This window comes from Physeter macrocephalus, chromosome 15 (assembly GCF_002837175.3).
Source record: "Physeter macrocephalus isolate SW-GA chromosome 15, ASM283717v5, whole genome shotgun sequence".
Classification (NCBI taxonomy): domain Eukaryota; kingdom Metazoa; phylum Chordata; class Mammalia; order Artiodactyla; family Physeteridae; genus Physeter; species Physeter macrocephalus.
The window spans coordinates 7,021,965-7,045,156 of record NC_041228.1 but is presented as its reverse complement, the minus strand read 5'-3'; the positions used below and the strand labels follow the sequence as shown (position 1 = coordinate 7,045,156).

General features: G+C 48.7%; 1 protein-coding gene across 35 annotated transcripts in view; it reads right to left on the bottom strand.

The window, feature by feature from the left end:
* ZFAT (zinc finger and AT-hook domain containing) overlaps positions 1–23,192 on the bottom strand; it is a 264,652-nt gene that overhangs the window by 146,878 nt on the left and 94,582 nt on the right. For 28 of the 35 annotated variants that reach the window (XR_008619456.1, XR_008619457.1, XR_003683319.2 and 25 more), the window contains 5 exons: positions 21,386–21,434; positions 21,004–21,081; positions 19,354–19,515; positions 17,473–17,508; positions 12,931–13,299 (listed from right to left, as the gene is read on the bottom strand). Coding sequence is in view for 29 of the 35 variants with exons in the window: in XM_055091063.1 (XP_054947038.1) it covers positions 12,931–12,949 (19 nt within the window). In the remaining 6 variants the exon portion in view is untranslated. Of the gene's footprint in view, positions 1–6,246; positions 6,337–8,312; positions 8,470–12,930; positions 13,300–17,472; positions 17,509–19,353; positions 19,516–21,003; positions 21,082–21,385; positions 21,435–23,192 lie in introns of those variants that run through there. The other 7 variants (XM_028500260.2, XM_055091053.1, XM_055091060.1 and 4 more) reach the window with 4 other exon arrangements.

Here is a 23,192-nt window from a genome sequence, read left to right as displayed (position 1 = left end):
GGCGGGGCACGGCACACAGGACGCTTGCCCCATCGGGAAGTCCCCAGCCCCGCTGATGGGGGCTGAGGAGCTGAATCTGTAGTTGAAATCTGTGGGTTTTTAAATGCTAGCAACTAAATGAGATTTTCCTGAAAGAAAAAAAAACTGTGCAGGCCAAACAAATCAAGTCTTCAGGTTACACCTATCCTGAGAGCTGCCAATTTGCAACTTCTGAGAAAAGGTTTTCCACCTGGGTGACTAGGACCACTGTTAAGTGGCAGGAGGAAAGCCAGAGAGCCTGGTCTGAAGAAACAGAGAGACAGACAGACGGACAGACACAGAGACAGAGCTGAGGCCCCAGACCCTTTCCCCACCCCTCTGGCTCCCCAACACCCAGCAAAGCGCCGGGCTCTGGGTAGGCAGATTCGGAATGCTAGTTATTTCCTATTTCATACACTCTGAGTTTTTCAGATCTTCCACAATGATGCTGACATGTGTAATCCAAGAAAAAATTAGATTAAAAAAATGTACACTGACATTAGAAATAGAGGCACAGTAAGTGACAAAATAAGGTCTCCCTCTTGGGGGAGAAAGACACTGATCCCCAGAAACCCTGGGCCCCAGACAGTCTGACAGGCTCGGGGCCAAACACCAGCTGAGGAAGGAGAGCGGGGCCACAGCGGCCGACGCTTGCGGAGGTGCAAACTCTGGTCACAGACAAAACGTGTCTCGCAGCTGATGGTGCTCTGATAGTCCTCTCTGAGGCTGATTAGACATTTGTGTGTGGGGGTGAGGTGGGGGGACATCAAACCTTATGCCTGTCCCTGTCGTTCTCTCGTAAGGATATATTAGGGTGACACCAAAAGTGCATAGTGTTCAGGTGACAAAAAAGAAAGAAAAAAGAAAAGGTGACAGATTTAGAATCGATGAGGAAAAGGCATTCTTGACACAAGAGTTATATTTGCTACAAGAAGATACCTGGTAGGTGAGGACGGCCAAGCCTCGAAGTGCCCAAGTCCAGAGCTTGAACGCGTGGGCCAGGTGAGCCGGCGCCGAGGTGCACAGAGGGCGCAGGTGCAAAGAAGGCCTCGGAGTAGGGGAGGCCAGGCATGGAAAGGTACAGGAGCTCCCAGAGCTGGGTGTCCTCAGAGAGTTCCCACGTGTCGGCCATGGGAGTGGGGGCATGAAGACAGCATAGCCCGAAGCGGCACCCCCGGCCTCCCTGCCCACCCCAGCTGCAGAATAACATTAGACTGGCTGCTTTGTTCACAAAGATCTGCATATCAGTGACCGCCCTTGACCCACCCCGCTATCCTGTGGAGTAACCAAGTAGATGGTGCCACCACCACCAACACCACCACCACCACCAACATCATCATCACCACTATCATCACCACCATCACCACCACCACCACCATCACCATCACCACCACCACCGACACCACCACCGCCGCCATGGCTGCTTTGTTCACAAAGATCTGCATATCAGTGACCGCCCTTGACCCACCCCGCTATCCTGTGGAGTAACCAAGTAGATGGTGCCACCACCACCAACACCACCACCACCACCAACATCATCATCACCACTATCATCACCACCATCACCACCACCACCACCATCACCATCACCACCACCACCGACACCACCACTGCCGCCATCACCACCGCCGCCACCACCACCACCGCCATCACCACCGCCATCACCACCACCATCACCGCCATCATCACCACCACCATCAGCACCATCATCATCACCACCACCACCATCACCACCATCATCATCACCACCACCATTACCACCATCACCACCACCATCACCACCATCAGCACCATCATCATCACCACCACCACCATCACCACCACCACCACCACCACCACCATCACCACCACCACCAAGAGCACTGGCATCGCTATCATCGTCATCCCCATTTACAATGGAGAGAGCTAGGGCTCAGAGAAGTTAGCGAGATGCCAAGGAGCCCTGGGGAGACAACACACAAAGTCAAAACCTGACCAAGACCTTCCAAGTTGACCTCCGTATCTGCCCACCCACGTGGGTCCAGCGCTGCTCCAGGAGGGAGTACTGACAGTGGGGCCCTGGGAGGGACACGACGAGCCTTGGGCCCCACTCTGCATCCCGCCTCGTGGCTCGAGAGACATTCCGAACGATTCGTTACAACTAAGAGTAGCTACACCAAAAAGGGAACTTGACCATCTGTGTGTTTATTATAATTTACAACAGGCACTCACTTCAGGGAGCAGTAAGCTGGAAAATGAGAGTGCCAGATGCAGGGCCACCAACCCACCGGGAACACAGAGTTAATATGCATGCCCCTGCACGGCCTGGCAAGAGATCTAGAACTAGGGACAGAGAACCGCCACACACAGGGCATCAGCTTTTCTTGGCCAAAAAAAAAAAAGGGTACCAACACACACAGTAAACCCAGGGCCTTCAGGCAAGAGTGGGCACCATACATGTGCCAGCAGCACCCCCTGGTGGCCAGTCTGAGCACTACACCCTCCATTCCCAGGATGAAGCCATTCCCAGAACCGAGCAGACAGACCCTAATGAAAATACGGCTACCGTTTCCTGAGTCCTAACTCTGCGATTCTGTGCTTTGCCCGCCACCCACTTAATCTTCACATTAATCCAGTGAGGGAGAGGCTGCTATCCCCATTTGCAAATGAGTAAACTGAGCCCAGGGAGGGGACTGCGAGGTCACAGAGCAGGTGAGCACACAGCAGCAGCACAGCCCAGGCCGGCCTGATGCCTGTCCTAAATGACAAGTCACCACTTGATGCACAAAAGGGGTCGACTTCTCTGCACTGAGTCAGGCCGGGTTTCCCTTGGCGGGGCTGGGGCCGGGGGCTTCTGCCCCAGTTCCGTTTGGTCTCACAGTGAATTCAGTCTGCTAACATTCACAGAGCTGTTCGTCTCTTCAATAAACACCTTTCTATGTATAGGTTATACATCAATTTTTTAAAACTTAAACATCAAATTTTAAAGGGAAAGATATAGGGGGAAAAGGGGATTCTGATTCACAAGTGAATCTCTTATTTAAAATGACAAAGTGAGGTGAGAAGGCCAGACCTGGCCGTGAACCCACCTGGGCCATGTGTTCTTGGCCTCCCTCCTGAGCTTCCGCTTCTACATCTGCTGGGGCTGCAGGAGGACTGCAGGACACTCCCAGCCCGGTGACCGACACCTCTGAGGCACCATATCACATGAAACCATAGAAGGGCACCTGTCTGGGTCAGGACCTGGGTCCCCAGCCCCTAACCAGCCCCAGCTCCGCAGTCTGCGTTAAGTCTCTGAACCTCTCCAGGCCCCAGTGGGAAGTGGCCTTCGCATGGTTTAAAGTGGAACCTGGTCTCCGAGCCTCACCCAGAGGCTAATTTACAGGGAGACAGACAGAGCCACCTGGACAGAAGCCAGGGTGTGCAGACGGCTCCAACCTCCCCCATGGCCTGGAGGGGCCCGGTATGCACCTGCCCTCCCGCCTGCCACCCCACTCATGGATCACCTCCAAGGTGCCCTCCCGGGTCTGAGGTTCAGTGGGCTGAAGTTCCAATAAATGCACACCCTAATTTGTGGTATTATTACCGTGCAGCTCATGAAATGCTGATGAGCATGCCCACTTCTACAGCTCACAAAGTCAACATTTCTATTAAATGCAAAGGAGAAAGCCCATGGGTGTTCCTTTGTTGAAACAGGATTAACAAAATAAAATGAGAAAGGCTCAGTATCAGCTATAATTAAGGCTGGGCCAACAGTTGCATTATAATTTTATGCATACGCATTTCTTCCATGTTGAAACTTGACATAATTTTTCTAAGTTATTTTTAAGCACTCTCAAAGTGAGAGCCCCGGGCAATAGAGTCTACTATTCACATTTAACATAATCATAGCTGAAGAGCAGCCCCAGGGCCCTTTCCTTCGGAAAGTACCACAAATAATTTTACGTAAACAGAAACTGCGCCCCCATCACCCAGTTCTCTAAGTGGCAGCACCGTCCCACCCCAGCGGATGTGTGGGAAGCTCTGAGGATGTGGGAGCCCCCGTGAACGCTTCTGACACCACAGCTCCCCTTGTGCAAATCACCGAGGTGGCCCCAGAACTCTTGACGCCATGCCTCCAAAGCGACCGAGTCTCCGGGATCGTTTCCATGGGAAAAACAAAATGTGCAAAATCCTCTCCCGTTTGGCGGTATATTTTAGGGGGACTGCAATGCCCAGGGCTGCCACCATCACCAGGCCTCTGAGTTTCCGGTTTGGGGTTTTTGCTGGTTTAGTTTATTTTGGTTCCTTTCTGTGGTGGAGGCACCATTGGTCTTAACTTCGGAAGGTAAAGGGCTGCCTGGAACCGGCTTCAGCACTGGGCCTCAGGACAGAGGCTCCGAGGTCCAACCCCACCCACGTGGCCACTTCTGCCTGGCTGGAGGGACCCGTCCCTTCCTGAGCCCATAGGTCCCTGGCTAGAAACCCGCAGTGGCAACTGCAGCCGCCCTGCTGACCTCATGAGGACGGTGGAGGCAGGGGTCACCATGTGGAGGGATCCTGGGAAAAGGGCTTTGTGGACTGCTGCACGTGACGCAGGTGCAGAGCAGAGCTGGTTAGAATGGCTGAGAGGGGCTTGTGAACACAACCCACCAGGCAGGTGGGCAGGGCTCAGCACGCACACCATTGCTGTACATACTGGGCAAGTTCCTGCAGATGGCAGCTGGGTCCCTGTGCACGGGTCACTGCCTTGCATGGGGAGACGCACACACGTGTGGCTCTCTGCAGAAGCTCTGGGAGGGCAGCCACCATGGCTCAAGAGGCCCAGCGCCCCATCCAGGCCAGTGCTGTCCCACAGAAATAGAACCACTGGGGCTTCCTTGGTGGCGCAGTGGCTAAGAATCCGTCTGCCAATGCAGGGGACACGGGCTCGAGCCCCGGTCCGGGAAGATCCCACATGCCGCAGAGCCACTAAAGCCCGTGCTCTGCAACAAGAGAAGCCACCGCAATGAGAAGCCCGCACACCGCAACGAAGGGTAGCCCCTGCTCGCCACAACTAGAGTAAGCCCACGTGCAGCAACAAACACCCAACGCAGCCAAAAATAACAATAAATAAATAAATTTAAATGTAAAAAAAATTTTTTTAAAGAAATAGAACCACTGGTGTGATTTCAAATTTTCAAGCAGCCACGTTAAAATGAAAAGAAACAAGTAAAATTAATTTTAATAATGTTTTGTTACCCCAGTATATCCAAAATATTATCACTTCACTTATAATCCATTTTTAAAAGAGAGATGAGAAATTTCACATTCTTTTGATGTTGCTGTCGTACTAAGTATTCAAAATCTGATGTGTATTTCCCACTTCCGGCACATCGCAGTCTGGACTAGAACACAGATCCAGTATTCACATTATTTCCAGGACACCTGGCAACTTTTTCACTGCAGATCAGAGAAATGTGGTTTGCAAGTCCCACTCCCCGACAGCCAGTGAGACAGGAGAGGGCCTCCAGCACCCCGAAATCTTTGGGACCCACAGAGTTAGGAAAATGGAGACAAGGAATTAGGAAGCTTAGACCTTGCCGACCAGAGTTACTGTCCACACTCTTGAAAAAGAGGCAGAAGAACATTTTCATTTATTACCGTCACAGGCTTTAGACGCTGGCTGTCTGCTCCAGGCTCCTGAGGTCATAATCAAAGGAGATAAAATAACAGCCTGGGCAGGAACTGAAGCAAGATGTGGGAAACATGCAAACACAACTTCAAATTTTATTATTTTTTTAATAAGTTTATTTATTTATTATTTTTGGCTGCATTGGGTCTTCGTTGCGGTGCGCGGGCTTCTCACTGAAGCACGGGCTCTAGGCGCCCGGGGTCAGCAGTTGTGGCTCACGGGCTCTAGAGCACAGGCTCAGTAGTTGTGGCACACGGGCTTAGCTGCTCCGCGGCATGTGGGATCTTCCCGGACCGGGGCTCAAACCCGTGTCCCCTGCATTGGCAGGCAGATTGTTAACCACTGCGCCACCAGGGAAGCCCCCAACTTCAATCAAATTTTAAATACCTGCTTTACTTATCATGAAAGCCTGCCAGTCGTCTCAGTTACAAAGTATTTTGAACTTGCAAATCAATTCAGGAAGAAAGAACTGCCCTCTAATATTCAGACGTGTCTAAGGTCTGTTCAAATTCCAGAACAGAGCTTTAAATTTAAGCAAGAGCCACAGGGAAAAGAAGAATTTTCCAAAGCCCACCAGCCACCCAGCTCCAGCCTACCAGAATGATCTGGTCCGTTCTTCCTGGTCACCAATATATGAAGTAAGCATTAGGTGTGTTCTCCACATACCTGGGCTATTCAGTTTTTCACTAGGGAAAAAAGTAATTTTTAACTTAGTCTCATAGTTCAACATTGAATGAATGCCGAATATATACCACACACTATGTACGTGAAGCACATTTAGAAATGAGCAAAAGACACAAACTCCAGAAACATAAACAAATAACGCCATGGTGTTTGTGAACACAATTTAAAGTGACTGTGGTTTTATTTGTGGCCCAGATTCACAGACTGCTGCCTTGGGAGGGACAGAGAGCCCAGACTCCCAGCCAGTGCCTGACCTGCCCCTCAGCGGGTCTGCGCAGCTGCCACTCCTTTCACAGGACAGGGACCTTTAGAAGGTCAGGCAGCCTGTCCTCCCCTGACTCGGCTCCGGCTCGTGCAGCCTTAGGGTGACCCTGGCAAGGCCAGCTCCTCCCACTGCCTCTGACCATGCCAGCGGTGGCCCCTGGACCTCCTCCCCTGCAGGTCCAGCGTCCCGGTCTCAGCCATGCCCTGCCATGCCTGACGGGGCCCGCCGCCGGGACAGCGCCCACACGGCGGCCAGGCCAGTCCCCACGTGCGGCCGCCACCTCTGCAGGCACAGCTGTCTCCTAGGCTATCTCCACTTCCGCAGGGCCTTTCCCATGCATGTCCCCTAGGGGGCGATAAAGCGCAAAGGAGAACTCCGGCCTCAGGGAGCTAGTCCTGAGCTGCCTGCAATTCTGCAAAGTGGAGAGGGCTGGCGAGTGCCTGCTTTCTGATTACCAAACTTTTTTTTTAAATCCAGAACCTCATGCTTCAAGTTTCAGCTCCAACCTCAGTCTGTCAGAGAGGCTTTTCTTAAATCCCCTTCAATATAAATTAGGTCCCCATTATTTTCTCTTGCCCACTCCCCCCCATCCTCCTCTTTGAAGCAATTACCGCAATCTGTAATCATGTTTTTAACGCTGTATTTATTTATTTGTTTAGCCTGTCCCTCCTAAAAGACTGTAAACTCCAAAATTATCAATATCATTTAATTCAAAACACAGTTAAAAGCTTAAAGAGATCAATGTTTAAGGTTAACAAATGCTGCATGTCCTTTGTTGTGAGGACTAGAGCATTTCCAGAACGTTCACGTAAGAACCCCCGAGGCTACGGTTAACCAAGGCAGTCAACTCACACTTCCCAGAGAAACAGACAAGAAAGACTAAGGGCTGGGGAAGAAAGAGTGGCTCAGGGTGGGTCAGCCGCCAGCCAACCCACATCCCGGTAAAACCAAAACTTCTTGGGTCCTCTGACTCCCGCCCAGTGATGGGTAAGGGCTGCCCCATGGCCGTCCTGGGGCAGGGCTGCACAGAACTTCGGCTCCAGGGGCCTCTTCAGAGTGGAGGGAAGGGCCTCAGTCCCCAGGGAGGGTCTCTCTGAGGTGCTTCCAGTGACCCAGCAAGCCCTGCACCAACTCAGAAATAAAAACAGGGGGCAGAATTCAAAAGCTCTTCTCTCTACCACGGCAGGAGGGAATTGAGAATAAGGGAGCACGGCTGTGTGTATGGAGCCTGGAAAGTTTCATATCCCTGTGCCTGTTCGGTTCATCACTGCTCTTTCCCTGAAACCAAACACAGATGAAGGCTGGCTGGTCTCTAAGCTAAAATCCACTCAATCACCAGTCCTATGGGTTTTTACCCTGGTCCATTTCTCTAAATCCGCCCCAAACCTCCACTCCCACACCCACTGCCTTGGGGTGAGGGCCATCACCCCTGAGATGCCCCGTTACAGCACCCGATGCCGGGTCTTGCTCCTGCCTGCATTTCTGCCCCTCCAGAAAATGTCCTCCTATTTATTCTTCGTAACTTCAGAAATTACTAGAAAGCTACAGTAATTCACAGTGCGGTGCTGATGAAGGATAAACAAATAGATCAGTGGAACAGACCAGAGAGCTCAGAAATGGACCCCCATGTTATTTTCAACAAAGGATCACAGTAACTAAGTGGCTGGGCTAGGTGCACCGCACCCCCTCAGGCCTTCAACTCTCAGGGCTTACTTCCATCACAGTCTCTGGCACCATCTCCTAAAGGATCGGTTTTCCACTGCTAGGACTGTATGAGATCCTCAGGAGGAAACAGCGAATCATACCTGACTGCATTCTCACTTCCCGGCACAAACTTTGGCACAAACATTTGGGTGAACCAAGGAATCTGCTTGGAAGAAAAACAAAGGAAGAAAGAAGGAAGGAAGGAAGGATGGGAGGGGCGAAGGGAGGGAGGAAGGGAGAATCCTAAGGGGCAGAGAAGTGGTGGTGGCCCCAGAAGAAGAGGCCTGCTGGCAGAGATGGGAAAAAAATATCTAACAGAAAGAAGGAAGCCAGCTAGGGCCCTACAGGAGGCTTGGGGCTGACTTACAAGGTCCTCCAGGTTGCCGGGACCTCCAAGACCCTCTTTTTCCAGAATGCGGCTCCCAAAGCCCCCTGCTCCTTGGCTCCAGACGCAGTGGCTGATTTGGTCCCCTCATCTCCCTACACCCCCAACAAGGCCAGCAGCTGCCTCTGAAGTCCGGACCCCACCCTTCCCATCCTGCCTCGGCCCAGACCCAACTGGGGCACAAACGTGCCAGATTCCAGAGTTCAAAAATTTGTGGCTCCATTTGTTACATGATTTAAAAGAAGAAAAATCTGTCACCCAAGGTAAAATCCCTTTTCTATTAATATGCCAAGCATAATCTGTTTATAAGCATATAATTATATATTTTGTTCCTTGAAAAAAAAAGGACGTAACTTCAAACCTACAATAGCTGTTTAACATGACAATTTGTTTCACCCCCAGATTACTTTTCTTTCTTTAAAAAAAAAAAAAAAAATCAATCAGTGGGAATTCCCTGGCAGTCCAGTGGTTAGGACTCAGCGCTTTCACTACGGGGGCCCAGGTTCAATCCCTTGTCAGGGAACCAAGATCCCGCAAGCTGCACAGTGCAATAAATAAATAAATAATTAAAATTTTTTTTTAACCAATCAAAGTCTATCCCACTTTCCAACCACAGCTGTTTTCAAGGAGCAAGTAGATCTCAATGCACTAAGCTGCAAAGCAGAGAGACTGGGGTCTCGGTGAAAGGGATAAAGAACAGTGCCCACAGCATCTACAGTGCACCATAACCCAGGTAGTGGGCAGGTCATGTCTCCTGCAGACGAAGCGGTGGGTTCCATGAGTTATGTGACTCCCTCAGGTCAGGAATCTGGTGAGTAGCAGATCTCTGGCCCCGGAGCACGTGTTCATTCCACCCTCCAGACTGTTCCAGCCCTTAAAGTTGACACCTGCCCTTGAGAAATGGCAAAGACAGTGAAAGTTTAACAGAATAAACAGCTGCTAACAAAGAGAAAACAGCTCTAGGCTAAATTCCTTCTACATAATTAAATCAGCCCCTCTTGCTGGGGAGGTTTTCAGAAGCAGCATGCATGAAACTATCTACAAAGGAAATGCAATTACGGAGAGTCTTTTTAATATACCCAATTCTTGACTGCCCTTGCCCTAGGCAGAAACTTAATTCTACTGAAGAATAGCTGTCTTTGAAAAGTTGTTATGTAAATTGTAAGGTAAGGGAAGAAAAGACACAGGAACCGTTTTATAAGGTAAATGGGAAACCGGCTGAGAAGGGAGCAGTGCGGTAACAGGTCTCCAGTTCACGGCAATGACCATCGCGGCTGGCTTACCATCAAAAAGCTGGACCTTAGAGACCAAATGCGACTCCATCTTATCATTCATCTTACTGGCTCTCCTACGTTAACCCAACAACCAAGCAAAACAGGAGACTCTTTTCAGGAATTAGCTGACCACAAGTTAACAGCAACTTTTTTTTTTTTTTTTTTTTTTTGCGTTACGCAGGCCTCTCACTGCCGCGGCCTCTCCCGCTGCGGAGCACAGGCCCCGGACGCGCAGGCCCAGCGGCCATGGCCCACGGGCCCAGCCGCTCCGCGGCACGCGGGACCCTCCCAGACCGGGGCACGAACCCGCGTCCCCCGCATCGGCAGGCGGACTCCCAACCACTGCGCCACCAGGGAAGCCCAGCAACGTATTTTAAAACATGATTTTTGGTCACTTATTACAGCTGAAAATTGAAGGAAACTACAAGTGCCAGGTTTTTTTAAAAAAAAACTGTTAAGTGAACTCCAGAAGAGGAGAGGTGGGCAGTGCATGTCGTGTATCATCAGCAGTAGCCCAATGTCTTGGGAGAGGGAAGGCACCAAACAGAGAAGAGAGTATAACAGGGAAGAACAAATCTGACTCCATATTGGATCTGATTTTTTTCCTTTAAACTTTTTATTCTCTTGCTTTTGCTACAAGTTAAAAATGTTGCCTAAAATATACAGGTTAGTCCATTCTCAAGGCTCTGACCTTTAAAGGTACAACACTTCTCCATTCACACAAAGATAAAAAGTCACGACACACAGGATACCATTTGTCTTGGAGGTTTATAGGAACACTGTGACCAGACCTAGGTGCACAGCTGCAAGAACAACAGATACCAGCACCAAGAAGTTCGCAGCAACCAACCAAACGCCCTCTACCTTGGGTATAAAAGAAGGCTGAATTCTAACTCAGGTAAGATGGTTCTTTGGGACACGAGTCCACCATCCTCTCAGTCTGCTGGCTTTCCAAATAAAGTCACTATTCCTTGCCCAAAAAACTCATCTCTTGATTTATTGACCTGTCGTGCAGCAAACAGTACAAGCTTGGACTCGTAACATCATCATTGTCAGAAAGAATGCCTGGCATAGTTCCTGACCCACCACTCCGGCTCTAGGTCTGTTCCATCACTTCACACATACACACACACACACACACACACACACTTGGTGGAATCTGACACAACAATGGGATGAGGGCAGGACCAAGGGTCAAAGGACTCTTTACCATCTCTGCCTGGCATGTCGAGAGGAGTGTCATGCAAAGCTGTTGGCTTGAACTGAAGAAGCCAAGAAAAGTGCCCCCGGGGTTTGGGCACCAAACACCCAGCAAACATAAGCTCTAGGTGTCTTCTGCAGCCCTCAGCATGCAGGACACTCAGTATAGCTGCTTTGGTATGAACCGGTAGGCTCAAAAGATGAAGCTGGAGAGGCAGTTGTGGAGGGTAAGCCCTGTGACACTAAGCTTATATTTCCGAAGTCACTGGGCTCTGCCAGGGAACCAGGCTGGAAGGGGGCAGGAGGCAGTCAGATAGTTCATTCATTCTTCCATTCAATAAACGCACCCTGGGCACCCAATCGGGGCCAGGCGCTGATCCAGGGGTTGGAAGTACAAGCCAGGCAGACACCCAGAAGTTTGGATTTCATCCCAAGTCAGAGGAAGTTGATTTTTAAAGCCTCAACTCTGCCATTTCTAAACTGTATGAAGTTGACCTCTCTGAACTTTTGTTCCTCGTCAGTAAATGACACACAAATTAGAGGTGTCGGGAAAACTGTAGCAAAAAGCATGAGGTCAGTGCCCCAGTGTAGATGCTTACTGTTAATTACACAGGAAGGAGCCCCAAGGTCAACGTTAAGGGGCTTTGACCAGGTGTTCAGTGGAAGATCCATTCGCGGTCCTGCATCCAGCCAGCGGAAAGGCTGCGTCGCCCAAGAAGCCAGGGACGGCTGCCTGGAGGAGGTGGCATGTCAGCTTAACTTTAAAGAGTGAGGAACAAGGGCCCACAGAGCTAGGCGGCAAGTAGAGGCTAAATTACAATTTATCGGCCTTCCCTGGTGGTGCAGTGGTTAAGAATCCGCCTGCCCATGCAAGGGACACGGATTCGAGCCCTGGTCCGGGAAGATCCCACATGCCACGGAGCAGCTAAGCCCGTACGCCACAAGTACTGAGCCTGCGCTCTAGAGCCCTGCGAGCCACAACTACTGAAGGCCACGCGCCTAGAGCCCGTGCTCCGCAACGAGAAGCCACCGCAATGAGAAGCCCGCGCACCGCAACGAAGAGTGGCCCCCGCTCACCGCAACTAGAGAAAGCCCGCGCACAACAATGAAGACCCAACGTAGCGAAAATAAATAAATTTATAAATAAATAAATTACAATTTATCACAGGGTATTACTGGGTTACCAGCAGTAGCCAGCTAATCCCTGGCGTTTATGGCTCCCTCTACAGGACACAAAGAAACTTTCCCTCAGCAGCTCGGTGGAACCCTTTCCCTTCAAAACATCCTGGCCAAGTACATGGGTCTAAAGGAACTATCCATTTCACAGAGGAGGAAACTGAGGCCAGGCAACAAGGAGACCGAGCCAAGGCCCACGCGGCCACAGAGTCAGCAGCATCGGATTCGAACCTCCCGCCCGCCAGGACGCCTGCGCTGGGTCGCTAGCGCGCGCCCCGACCCCGCCCGTTGCCCCGGAAACGGCCCCGCACGCGCGAGCGCACTGCTTTCCCTTGCTCGTTCTTCCGTTAGCACCCTCGTTACTTTTTTTTTTTTTTTTTTAATAAAAACCCAAGGCGGCGGGATACTGCCAGCGATATAACGTGCCGTCGTAGGACGCCGCTACGTCCGCTCTCCGCCCTGGGCCTCGGATCCCTCCGCCGCCCAGCGGCCTGCGCGCTTCTTCCCGACTCCCAGCTCGAAACGGCTTCCCGCGCGCCGCGCCGCGCCCCTCCCCCACCTCATCCCCACCCCAACCCCCAGCCCGGCTCACCTGCCGCCCGCGTCTCCATGGCAACGCCTCCACCGCTGAAGAAAAAAAAGCCTCGGGCTCCTCCGGGCCCCCTCCCGCGCCGACCGAGAAGGCGGGGCGCTCCGCTGATGCTTCGCTTTTTATTTTTATTTTTTTAAGAAAAGAGCCGGCGCGGTTATGGCGAATCTGCGGCATCCAACATGGCGGATGGAGTCTTCGCCCTCCTCTTCCCGGGGCGTCGCGGACGTCAGTCTCGGATGACCCTCCCCCAGCGGCGAGAGCGGCCGGGCTGGGCGGGGCTGCTGCGCATGCTCGGCTGCGTCGGTCGTGCTTTGTGTCCCGCTCCGCAGATTCCGTCGCTCCGGGTTTTGAGCCTCTCCTGGGAAGGGGCTAAGGAGAGGCGTGGAATGCAGATTGGAGGATTGGGAGTCTTCACAGTGCTGCCAGAGCCAGCATCTACCTGCCGGCCCATCCTTGGACCCAACCCGGCACTCCACCGGGCTGGACGAGGTTAAGGCAGCGCTCCGGTCCCAGTTCCCAGCGATTTAACTTTTCTTGGCTTTAGTTTACTAATTTGTCCATCGGGGCGGTAACAGCCTGCCTCCCTCTCAAAGGTTGCAGTGTTTCCTGAAGTGGGATGCTTTCCGCTAGGAGTACCCAGACTGAATTAAACAACTGGAACCGCCTCGACAGAATGACTGCCTTCTCTCTGTCCTCCTGCCTTGCAGAAAGTCTCAGTTGGGTGTGAGCACGCCTCCCTAACCCTTGCTCGTCTCCCTGAATCTGGCTCACAGTCTTCTTTCTGCAGGCAACAGTATCTGGTTGAGATGTAATGACCTCGTCTTCCTTTTGGTCTACCACTTCCTTCAGATCTCTGCTCAAATGATATCTCCAAGCGGGCCCTCCCAGACCACCCCATCCAAAGTAACCCTCCTAAGTCACTTTCTGTTTTCTCCCTAGTATCAATTACTGCCTGACATTAATTTATCTCCATCTCGTCTTTGTCGCCCCTTTAATCCCAGAATCTGGAACAGCCTGACAGTAATTTATTGAATAAATTGAGTTCCCGTTGCCTATATTTTTAAGGTTAGCTTTTGTTTTAACAATGTTTTTCATTTATGGTAGTAATGTATAAAGTCTTCTTTTTAAACCCAACTTATATTTTTAAAAATTGGTCAACTTAAAATGGTGCAGGACCTCCCTGGTGTTCCAGTGGACTCAGTGCTTCCAGGACTTCCCTGGTGCGCAGTGGTTAAGAATCCGCCTGCCAGTGCAGTGGACACGGGTTCGAGCCCTGGACCGGGAAGATCGCACATGCCGCGGAGCAACTAAGCCCGTGTGCCACAACTGCTGAGCCCGCGTGCCGTAACTACTGAAGCCCATGTGCCTAGAGCCCGTGCTCCACAACAAGAGAAGCCACCGCAACGAGAAGGCCGCACACCGCAACGAAGAGTAGCCTCTGCTCCATGCAACTAGAGAAAGCCCGTGCGCAGTAACGAAGCCCCAATGCAACCAAAAGTAAATAAATAAAAATTTTTAAAAATACTATTAAAAAAAAAAGACTTCGTGCTTCCAATGCAGGGGGTGTGGGTTCGCTCCCTGGTCAGGGAGCTAAGATCCCACATGTCACGTAGCATGGCCAATAAATTAAAAGAAGAAAAAAATGGTGCATGTGGTACAGAGACAAGGCCCCCAAAAATGTAAAAGTGAACTTCAAGTGAGAAATTTGGGAAATACTGGTTTATTTTTATGGTTCTCTTGAAGTGCTAATCTGCGCCAGTTGTCTTTTCCTGGAATAGCCTTCCCTCTATTGCTGCTCGACTTGGGAAACTGTCCTTCAGTTCCTGCCTGTGTGTTCCCACACTCCCACTTCTCTTCACCCTCCCCACACCCGTTGCGTTTCTGTTTGCTCAGCCCCGTCCCCATGAGCTAGACCGTGAACTTCATGAGCACAGGTTTTTTTATCCTTGTTTCCCAGCTCCTACTGCACAGAAGTGTCACTCAGTGAGCACATTTGTTCCCACTGTCACTTGTTTCCCAGTTAGTAAAACTCCCATGAACACTGAGCTTTAGGATGACGCTCTGATTTCTCAGGAATATTCTGCCTTGCTCCTTAATCCTGTTCTTGGGAAATAAAGAGTCATTATAAGACCCCAAATTTACCCAGTCCATTAAATATATGTTCAGGGATATCTCCTCCCCCAGCCCCTTCGTTTCATCCTCACAACAACTGGAGGGCTAAATTGGACAGATCTGATTATTGTGCTTTTCTTGAAGAGAAAAGGAATGTTCAGAGAGGTTAGGTGGCTTTCTGAGATCACACAGCAAGCCAGTGAAATCCCAGGTGTGGAACTGGACTTTCCATGCCCAATATTCTCCGCACATGGCCGTCTGGGATGGGCCCGCAGTACCCACTGCACCCCCAAAAGGGCCAATTTCAAGGCAATCATAGGGTTATTGCCACCCACCACATCCTACATCTCAAGACAGATGGCGAGGTGGAGCCCATCACAGTCCTTCATTTGCAAATGAACTGCTCAAGAAGCTGCACTGATGAGCTTTCCTTTTCAGAACGATAAATATTTGCAATAACCACTATTTTGCTGTGAATCGAATTCTGTCAGGAGATTAGAGTTGTTCTGAGTTGCTGACAGTATTGGTTTTGTGCTCGGTTGCCTTTCTGGCGACAGCGTTTAAATGTTAGTTATTGATTAGCATATGGATTGCTCCTGGATGTTGTGACCAAAATATATTTTGGAAATGAAGCAATTTAAAGTTGGTCTCAAAACCCCATTGCCTCCGAATATTAATAAAGTCAAATTTTTAAAAAAAGAAATTGTGGATTATGAATGACAGTCCCGGGTTAATGATTTGGCCAGTTATGATTTTCTCCATTATTCTCATGGCATTTTCTTCCTTCTCTATTCAAAGAAGAATCACTGAGCACCTATGAGAACTGAAAATTGGCCTGGCCGCAGGCATACAGAAATGACGAAGAGCCGGTCCCTTTCTATGGGACCAGATCTGCAAATGGAGAGAAGAATCCACCCCTGGCTTTGCTGAGTGATTTGCACATTTTGAGTCAGCAAAAACCTTTATTCTTTCCATTTGCGTACTATCCCAAAATGCCTTCAATTAATGAAGGCGCATTAGTGGAATTAAATATAAATTGCTCAAATTTGTATTATTAATGGCATCCTGCTTCAACGACAGTTCCTAGAGGAGATGAGCTTCCCAGCTGGCCCTCTGGTGTCCATCAGCCTCTCAAGGCTAGCACGGGAGTGAATTTGTGCCAGAAATGTATCACCATGAAATGGCATTTGGTTATATAATAATAAATTAACATAATTGAATACATTTGTGTCAAAAATTTTATAGTTATGTCTACTAGGTATATGTCAAATGAGCATTTACAGGAAAAGAGAAAAATTTAGATATATAATTTTATAAGATGTTTTCTTGAAAGCAGGTTCTGATAAAGTATACATACGAGTGACCTCAAAATAATGGGCCTTGAGGCACATAGAAGTTGATAAAATCAGAGGTTGGGATAATCACAGTCTGAGTGAAGTGTTAGAATCTGAATAGGCACGTTATAGAGAAAAATCTATTTAAAACTGTATAAAAGAAGAGGTTGTAATAGTAGAATGATTTGAGCAATTTAAGAACATAATTATGACCTTAGGAAGCAACATCCTCTCTAGTTCTTCCTTTTCAGTGGCCATGGTGTGCCATCTCATCACCAGCATGCACATATTGTACCCTCAGCACACACACATTGACCTCAATACCATTTTTTGTTAGCGGTACCCAGGGCTCCTTCAAAGGACCTGAGTCCACATCTGGAAGCAGGGGCAAGTCAGAATGGCCTGAGACAACTTGCTCTTGCCAGAAAACCAGGCTGCTGTCAAAACTGCTGGGCTATTGTTGAAAGGACAAAGGAGTTGACTGAAAAGGAAACGGGGTCCCTCTGGTCAGGCTGTGACAACTTGCATATAACAAAGAATAGCTGGGTCTACAGTTGTCGATTTACCAGAACAAGTTGAATCTGTGAAAAGCCATGAGTCCTTAATGATCAAAAAGGAAAAGTTAGGGACTTCCCTGGTGGCGCAGTGGTTAAGAATCTGCCTGCCAGTGCAGGGGACATGGATTGGAGCCCTGGTCCGGGAAGATCCCATGTGTTGCGGAGCAACTAAGCCCGTGCACCACAACTACCGAGCCTGTGCTCTAGAGCCTGTGAGCCACAACTACTGAGCCTGTGTGCCACAACTACTGAAGCCCATGAGCCTAGAGCCGGTGCTCCGCAACAAGAGAAGCCACCGCAATGAGAAGCCTGCACACCACAAAGCAGAGTAGCCCCCCTCACTGCAACCAGAGAAAGCCTGATCGCAGCAACAAAGACCCAACGCAGCCAAAAATAAATAAATAAATTGATATTTTTTTTAAAAAAAGGAAAAGTTAACATGTGTAGTGACAAAGCTAGCTATAACTCAAAGAAAGGATAAAAACAGAGTGTTTTAGTAAGTAGGTAAGTTTGGCATAATATGGGAATCCGTTCCTTACCTGAAGTTCGGTGTATCTGTTTATGAAATGGTATATCTATATAAGTTGAGAAGAACAGATAAGTTTACTGTGAGTCAAATATTTCCAGAAAGAGTAGGAACTGTACCCAAACCAGGAAGGGCAGGTCAAGACCAGTGGTCTCCTAAATAACCAAGTAGAAAGAGCGTTCATAATTGGTGTTGCAAGTTAATGGACTGGCCAGATGTCCTACGGGAATGGCTGATAGATTAAACTGCTCTATGGCCCTGCTAATTATAATGAATGCTAATGAGGCATAATGAAGTTAATTGTAAACTGAGGCCAAACATCATGTACCCAAAATTCAACAGACATAGAAGTGAAGATTGCAAGAACTTGCTAAGCCCTGTTGCCTTAGCAGTTGAACCTGCTCTGAGAGAGGGCATCCCAACCAGCAAAAGCCTGCTGCCATCTGATTCACCTTGAAGGATTCAGTGTTCCCACTAAGAATCCATCAATCAGTGATCCAGAGGCTGTGATTTCCATGCACCTGGGAAGGAGATAATCTTTCTCTTTCGGGTCTGATATTACAATCCTGGAAAAGTACAAAAATATGTTTTATATAGCTAACAAAGAAATTGGTCAAATCCATAGTTCTGATTTTTACAAATAAGCTTAAGTATGGGTACAGTAAAAACTTTTGTGTTGTTAAGGTGTTTGAAGCATTCAGGAGAAGTTATATTAGACTGAAAGTTGTAGTGAAACAGGATAATCTAAGTGTGTAAATGTTTAAGGACATTTGATTCATAAGGTTTTAAGTTTATCAGTTGCATTTAAATAGTTTGCCAAAAAAAAAAAAGTTAATAGATTTATAAGTATAATAAATATCCTGTAAACCAACCGCAAGCATTAGTAACTGGGCAATGTAAACAAAAGGTGGGGGGGAGGGGTGGCCTTGGATCCCAGCAACAAGGAGGATAAAACAGGAGGACTGCGCTTCCCTGGTGGCGCAGTGGTTGAGAATCCGCCTGCCAGTGCAGGGGACACGGGTTCGATCCCTGATCCGGGAAGATCCCACATGCCGCGGAGCAACTAAGCCCGTGTGCCACGACTACGGAGCCCACGTGCCTAGAGCCAGTGCTCCACAACAAGAGAAGCCACCGCAATGAGAAGCCTGCACACCGCAACGAAGAGTAGCCCCCGCTCATCACAACTAGAGAAAGCCCGCGCAAAGACCCAACACAGCCAAAAATAAATAAATAAAATAAATAAATTTATTTTAAAAAGAAAACAAAAACAGGAGGACTACCAGAGCCTAGCAGGGTGCCAGGCCCATCTGGAGACCCAATAAACAGTTATTAAAGGAAGGGAGAGCGTGGAAGGATGGAGGATGGATCAAGGAATGAACACTGGGGTGAACCTGTGTGTTCCGGTTGGGTGGGGCCTGGGACTCTGCTGAGCTTGGCTGGGACACCTTAGCTGGGGCAGCTCTGCTTCATGTGGCTTCCATCTTCCTCCTGGGACAGTGAGTTAGCCTAGGTATGTCCTTTTCATGGTGATGGCAGAAGCCGAAAAGGGCAAGTGGAAATGTCAAGTGCTTTTTCAAGTCTCTTCTACCACCCCATTGACCAAAGCAAGTTACATGGCCAAATTCAGAATCAACAATAAGGGAAATGTACTCAGCTTTTTGGTAAGAGAAGATAAATTCCCAGGACAAAGGGTGTTACCATAGGGTAGAGTGAAGAATTGGGACCGTTAATAAAATCTACCGTTCGTTCCATCATGAACCACAAGAAAATACTCATAAAGTGTACCCAAGAATTTACTTTCTAAACAACCAGCCGACCACACGCTTGACTGAAAAGAAAAGAGAGAAGATTCTGTCATTCACGGTTTGGCATAAAAGGGGGCTATCTTTTTTACCTTAAGCTTTGATGTAAGACGGATTTGAGTTCAAGTTTGATTCTGCCATTTGTTGGCTGTGTGACCTTGGACAAGTTATGCTCACTCCATGGCGAACGTCCATTCTTCTGGCCGGCCTTCTCCCAGTGACAGCATCCAGCTTTCCTCTGGGAACTTCCTTGCCTTCATGGAATAATTTTTTTTATGTCATTATTATTGACAGTATAGTTGACACTAGTGAGCTCTGTGACCCTGAGACACCCATTCCTGAGCCCATCAGTAAAACTGGGGGAGAGTCAGATTACGTAGCTCCCCCCGCCCTGGGATTTCATCAGCTCACCATTCCAACACCAGTTAGCCAAGCTGCCAGGCCTCCAATTCTGACCTGCAAGTGAAGGTTTCCTTGCAAACATGAAGCGCTATTATTGTACTTGTATTGAAAAGAATCGTGATTATGAGTAATGCCTGTAAAACTAGACAGCCTGAGTTTGTAATCCTGGTTTCATCCTTACAAACTGGGCAAGTTCTAAAGCTTTCAGTGTCTCAGTTTCCCCATTCATAAAACAAGGGTGATCATCTCCACTGCATGGGCTTAAATTGTGAGGCTTAAATGAATTAACACATGACAGCTAGGTTTTCTTTTTAAAAATTCAAAGCTGTATTCCTACTAGACTGTGGAATTTATTATCTTGCAAACCTAATTCGTATTTTCATTTTCTCTGTCCCGCCTTCACATTTTGACAGTGTTAGGGTCAGTTAAATGAGGCTGGTCTCGGACTTCCCTGGTGGCGCAGTGGTTAAGAATCCACCTGCCAATGCAAGGGACACGGGTTCGAGCCCTGGTCCGGGAAGATCCCACGTGATGCGGAGCAACTAAGCCCGTGCGCCACAACTACTGAGCCTGCGGGCCACAGCTATAAAGCCCATGCACCTAGAGCCCGTGCTCTGCAACTGTACTTGTATTGAAAAGAATCGTGATTATGAGTAATGCCTGTAAAACTAGACAGCCTGAGTTTGTAATCCTGGTTTCATCCTTACAAACTGGGCAAGTTCTAAAGCTTTCAGTGTCTCAGTTTCCCCATTCATAAAACAAGGGTGATCATCTCCACTGCATGGGCTTAAATTGTGAGGCTTAAATGAATTAACACATGACAGCTAGGTTTTCTTTTTAAAAATTCAAAGCTGTATTCCTACTAGACTGTGGAATTTATTATCTTGCAAACCTAATTCGTATTTTCATTTTCTCTGTCCCGCCTTCACATTTTGACAGTGTTAGGGTCAGTTAAATGAGGCTGGTCTCGGACTTCCCTGGTGGCGCAGTGGTTAAGAATCCACCTGCCAATGCAAGGGACACGGGTTCGAGCCCTGGTCCGGGAAGATCCCACGTGATGCGGAGCAACTAAGCCCGTGCGCCACAACTACTGAGCCTGCGGGCCACAGCTATAAAGCCCATGCACCTAGAGCCCGTGCTCTGCAACAAGAGAAGCCACCGCAATGAGAAGCCCACGCACCGCAACGAAGAGCAGCCTCCACTCGCCACAACGAGAGAAAGCCCACATGCGGCAACGAAGACCCAACATAGCCAAAAATAAATTAATTAATTTTTAAAAAATTAGGCTGGTCTCTGCAAAATTCAAATATCAGAGGGAGGTGACATCCAGACTTACTGACCTGTTCTTCCATCCTTACACACCACTGACACTTATGTCAAAAAGAAAGCAGAGAGCAGTCTGGCCTGGGAGTCATTTGCTGTAAACGAATAATCCTGAGAAGGTTGAGGGTGAAACCCGCATTCCCCCGATGCCTCAGGCTACCATCCTCCAGTGACCAGGCTCGGGCAAGCATCAACCCCTCCCTCCCGAGTCACCCTCCAGCCTCTGGTGAAGTTCATCAGTGCTGACATCTCCCAGGATCTCGCCTTCTTAAAGTTCATTTGGCACACTTACAGCCTCCCATGGACGATACGGGGTCCCCCCCCGCACACAATCCACTTTCCCCTCCTGCTTCCTGCTGGAGCTGTGTGTATGACAGGAGAAACCCAGATCAGTCTTACCATCATGAGCTGCTTCTGCCACAACTGGAACATCCTTGGCTCTCAGAAACTATGTCGGAAGGAAGAGAAATGGAATGAATAAATGTCTCCATTTGCTACTGTCAGCAGATAAACATTAACAGGAACATTCAGGGGAGGGTGGCCCCTGTTTAGAAATGTATATGGGCATCTCTGCAAAGGTCCCCAAGTTAAGGTTTAGCACAGAATGTTGGAGTTAAAATGACTTTAAAGATCTTTGAATCAAACCTCCTTATTTTACAGATGGGTAAACTGAGGTCCAGAGATGCTAAGCCTGTTGTTCACCAGGCATCCAGGATGGTGAGGGCACGCAAACCATGTTTTCCAAGTGACTTTAAAGAAGCTGGAAATGTTTAGTGTTCTTTCCCTGGGAGAAGACAGCGTTCAGTGGGGACACACGTGTTGATCTTTAAATATCCAAAAGGTGATTCTATGAAGAAGAGCTTCTTAAGAAAACAAAGTGTCCAAAGATGAAACAGTTGCCCCCTAGATGCGGTGAGTGCTCTAACCCTGGAGGTGCCCAACCACAAACTGAGAAATAACTTAGAGAAAGAGGAGAAGCATCAAAATGGGAGCAGGGAAAATGGCTAAAGTGATAAAGGCAGGAAATACCAGTGCAGAGAACATATAGAGCAAGTGGAACTCTCGGACACCGCTCACGGGAGAGGTGACGGCACAACCACTTTGGAAAACTGATGGACGGTTTCTGATAAGGTTAAACTCACACCTGCCCTATGATCTAACAGATTCACTCCCAGGAACAGACGCAACATAAGTGCACATGCATGTTTCACCAAAAGACATTTAAGAGATGTTCTTAGCACACTACTCTTAATAGCCCCAACTTGGAAACTACACAACTGCTCGTTAACAGTGAAATGAATAAATAATTGTTAGTATAGTCACACAATGGGATACTATATAGAAGTCCCAGAGGTTTTTCTATAAAAGGCCAGATAGTATCTCCAGCTTTGTGGACCTTATGGTCTTCTCAGCTTTTGTCTCTGTAGTGCAGTGCAGAATGCAGCCACAGACATGTACAGAACTTAACTGGCATGGCTATGTTTAAAAAAACAAAAACAAAAAACAAAAACCCCCACAACTTTATTTATGAAAACAGATGGAAGGTTGAATTTGGCCTGCCAGCCGTAGAATGCCAACCCTACAATACAGTAATAAAAATGGACGATCTACAGCCACACCCAACAATATGGATGAATCTCACAAACACAGTGTTGAGCAAGAGAAACCAGACCCAAGAGCACGTACTGCATGATTTCATTTATATAAGGTACAAACACAGGCAGAGCTACAATCGAGGGTGTTGGAGGTCAGGATGGTGTTCATGCTCTTGCAGGGTGAGCAACTAGAAGGGGGAGTGAGAAGGTTCTGGGGATGCTATTGCCCATCTGGGCCCTGAGTATATAGTGAAAATTCATCAAGGTGCAGAGTTATGATATGTGTATTTTCCTTCTTTCTTTCTTTTCTCTTTTTCTTTTTTTTGTGATGCCGCACAGCTTGTGGGATCTCAGTTCCCTGGTGGCACAGTGGATAAGAATCCACCTGCCAGTGCAGGCGACATGGGTTCAATCCCTGGTCTGGGAAGATCCCACATGCCGTGGAGCAACTAAGCCCGTGCGCCACAACTACTGAAGCCCAAGTGCCTAGAGCCCGTGCTCTGCAACAAGAGAAGCCACCGCAGTGAGAAGCCCACGCGCCACAATGAAGAGTAGCCCCCGCTCGCCAAAACTAGAGAAAGCCTGCGCACAGCAACAAAGACCCAAAGCAG